The 3,403-nt window shown below is 60.2% G+C and overlaps 1 protein-coding gene across 1 annotated transcript in view; it reads right to left on the bottom strand.

Annotated features, from left to right (window-relative positions):
• The window catches only part of LOC110476326 (class II histocompatibility antigen, M alpha chain-like), a 12,537-nt gene extending 9,440 nt beyond the window's left edge, over positions 1-3,097 (bottom strand). The window contains exons 1-2 of the mRNA XM_077788918.1: positions 3,037-3,097; positions 1,271-1,537 (exon numbers count right to left, since the gene is read on the bottom strand). Coding sequence (XP_077645044.1) covers positions 1,271-1,537; positions 3,037-3,097 — 328 coding nt within the window. The remainder of the gene's footprint in view (positions 1-1,270; positions 1,538-3,036) is intronic.
• Between the last annotated feature and the right edge of the window lie 306 nt (positions 3,098-3,403).

Below are 3,403 nucleotides of genomic sequence, written 5' to 3' on the forward strand. Positions count from 1 at the left end.
CAATTCCCATCCTTCCTCCCACATTTTCCCCATGTTTTCCATCTATCCACCCCCAATTATCCCCACATTTCCCATCCTTTTTCCCCCAATTTCCCCCACATTCCCATTCTTTTTCTCCAATTTTCCCCACATATCCCATCCTCTTCCTCCCCAATTTCCCCCACATTTCTCATCCCTTTTCCCCCAATTTCCCCCACATTTCCCATCCTTATTCCCCAATTTCCCCCACATTTCCCATCCTTTTTCCCCAATTTCCCCCACATTTCCCATCCCTTTTCCCCCCAATTTCCCCCACATTTCTCATCCCTTTTTCCCCAGTTTTCACACTTTCCACCCCCAATTTTCCCCACCTTTTTCTCCCCAATTTCCCCCACATTTCCCATCCCTTTCCCCCCCAATTTCCCCCACATTTCTCATCCCTTTTTCCCCAGTTTTCACACTTTCCACCCCAATTTTCCCCACCTTTTTCTCCCCAATTTCCCCCACATTTCCCATCCCTTTTCCCCCAATTTTTCCTCTATTTTCCATCCCTTCCTCCCCAATTTTTCCACACCTTTCCCACCCATTTTCCCCAGTTTTTCCTCTATTTCCCACCCCTTTCCCCCCAATTTTCCCCACCTTTTTTCCCCAAATTTCCCCCCGTTTTTTCCGCCACCTACCCCTGGCCTCGGGCAGCTTCCCGGCCAGCCGGGCCCCGAGCGCTCCCAGGATTTCCCGGCACATTTGGGTCTCCACCCTTTCATTCCCAAATTCTTCCACAATTCCCATCCCTCCACCCCCAAATGTTCCCACATTTTCCATCCCTTAATCCCCAATTTTCCTTACATTTCCCATTCCTTCATGCCCAAGTTTTTGCACTTTCCATCCCCAATTTCCCCCACATTTCCCATCCTTTTTTCCCCAATTTCCCCCACATTTCCCATCCCTTTTCCCCCAACTTTTCCAGACATTCCCCACCCCTTTTCCCCCAATTTCCCCCACATTTCCCATTCTTTTCCCCCAATTTCCCCCACATTTCCCATCCTTTTTCCCCAATTTCTCCCACATTTCCCATCCCTTTTCCCCCAACTTTTCCAGACATTCCCCACCCCTTTTCCCCCAATTTCCCCCACATTTCCCATTCTTTTCCCCCAATTTTCCCCACATTTCCCATCCTTTTCCCTCAATTTCCACACTTTCCTCCCCAATTTCCCCCCCATTTCCCACCCCTTTCCCCCCAATTTTCCCCACCTTTTCCCCCCAAATTTCCCCCGTTTTTTCCGCCACCTACCCCTGGCCTCGGGCAGCTTCCCGGCCAGCCGGGGCCCGAGCGCTCCCAGGATTTCCCGGCACATTTGGGTCTCCGGGAGGAGCTCCGCGGGCGGCTCCAGCGGCCCGGGCCCCGGCGGGAGCTCGGGGCCGCCGCGGCGCCACCGGGAGCCGGGGAAGTCGAACCAGAAGAGGCCGCGGCCGTCCAGGGAGAGGGAGAGGGAGAGGGAGGGAGGGTCGGGCTGGCACGTCAGGACCTCCTGGAGGATGTGGGGGGGAGGGTCCGGGGCTGGGGGAGGGAGGGGAGGGAGGGGAGAGGGGGATTGGGGAGGGGGATGGGGAGGGGAGATGGGGAGGGAGATGGGGAGAGGGGAGAGGGATGGGGAGAGGGAAATGGGAGGGGAATGGGGAGAGGGGAATGGGGAGGGAATGGGAGAGGGAATGGGGAGGGGAATGGGGAGGAAATGGGGAGGGGAATGGGGAGGGAGATGGGGAGGGGAATGGGGAGGGAGATGGGGAGGGGAATGGGAGAGGAATGGGGAGAGGGGAATGGGAAGAGGGAATGGGGAGGGAAATGGGGAGAGGGAGATGGGGAATGGGGAGAGGGGAATGGGGGAGAGGGGAATGGGGGGAGGGGATGGGGAGGGAGGGGAGAGGGGGATTGGGGAGGGGAATGGGAGAGGAGATGGGGGAGGGGAATGGGGAATGGGGAGGGGAATGGGAGAAGGGAATGGGGAGGGGATGGGAGAGGGGAATGGGAGAGGGGAATGGGGAGAGGGGAATGGGGAGAGGGAATGGGAGAGGGGAATGGGGAGGGGAATGGGAGAGGGGAATGGGGAGGGGAATGGGGAGGGGAATGGGGAGAGGGAATGGGGAGGGGAATGGGGAGAGGGGAATGGGGAGGGGAATGGGGAGGGGAATGGGGAGAGGGGAATGGGGAGGGGAATGGGGAGGGGAATGGGGAGGGGAATGGGGAGAGGGGAATGGGGAGGGGAATGGGGAGAGGGGAATGGGGAGAGGGAAATGGGGAGAGGGGAATGGGGAGAGGGAAATGGGGAGGGAAATGGGGAGAGGGGAATTGGGAGGGGAATGGGGAGAGGGGGAATGGGGAGGGAATGGGGAGAGGGAATGGGGAGAGGGGAATGGGGAGAGGGGAAAGGGGAGAGGGGAAAGGGAGAGGGGAATGGGAGGGAATGGGGAGAGGGGAAAGGGGAGAGGAAGGGAGAGGGGAATGGGGAGGGGAATGGGGAGAGGGAGATGGGGAATGGGGAGGGGAATGGGGAGGGGGACACGGGGAATGGGAAGGGAAGGGAAATTGGGGAGAAGGAAATGGGGATGGAGGAGGGAGAGGGGAGAGGGAAATGGGGAGAGGGAAATTGGAAGACGGAAATTAGGAGGGGGGAATGGGAGAGGAAATGGGGAGAGGGAAATGAGAGGGAAACGGGAATGGGAACGGAGGAGAGGAAGAGGGAGGAGGGAAGGGAGAGGGAGGGGACAGGGAAAAAGGAGAGGAGGGGACAGGGAAAAGGGACAGGGAGGGGAGACGGAAGAGGAATAAGGAAGGGGACAGGGAGATGAGGAAGGGGAGAGGGAGAACAGGGAGGGGACAGAAAAGCGAGAGGCGAAAGGGAGAGGGAGGGTCGGAGGGGAGGGGACAGCCAAGGGACAGGAGGGACGCGGCGGCCACAGGCGACAGCGAGGGACAGAGAGGGGACAGAGAGCGAAGTGAGACCACGGCCTCACCTTCCCTCTCCCTCTCCCTCCCTCCCTCCCTCCTCCGCCTCCTACCGGGCTCAGCCGCAGCCGCGGCCACCAAAACCCCCGCGCGCAGCGCCGCGAGGACCCCCATGGCCCCCAAAATGTCCCAAAATGTCCCCAAATGTCCCAAAAGTCCTCAATGTCCTCAATGTCCCCACGCGGAACCCACCCGGGGCTCCCAACCCGGCGCCGGCCAATGGCAGCGCCGCGCGGCTCTGACGTCAGCTGTTGCCAGGCAGAGGAGCCGGCGGCGCGGCGCGGGGCCGGTGACAGCGCGGCCGCCGCGGTCCCCGCGTGGGGGGACACGAGTGGGGGGGTCCCCAAAACCCCCACAAGGGTCACGTGGGACTGGGGACACCCCCACACTCCGTGACACCCCCCCGCCAAAATTAGGGGT

Source organism: Lonchura striata, chromosome 29 (genome assembly GCF_046129695.1).
Source record: "Lonchura striata isolate bLonStr1 chromosome 29, bLonStr1.mat, whole genome shotgun sequence".
Lineage (NCBI taxonomy): Eukaryota > Metazoa > Chordata > Aves > Passeriformes > Estrildidae > Lonchura > Lonchura striata.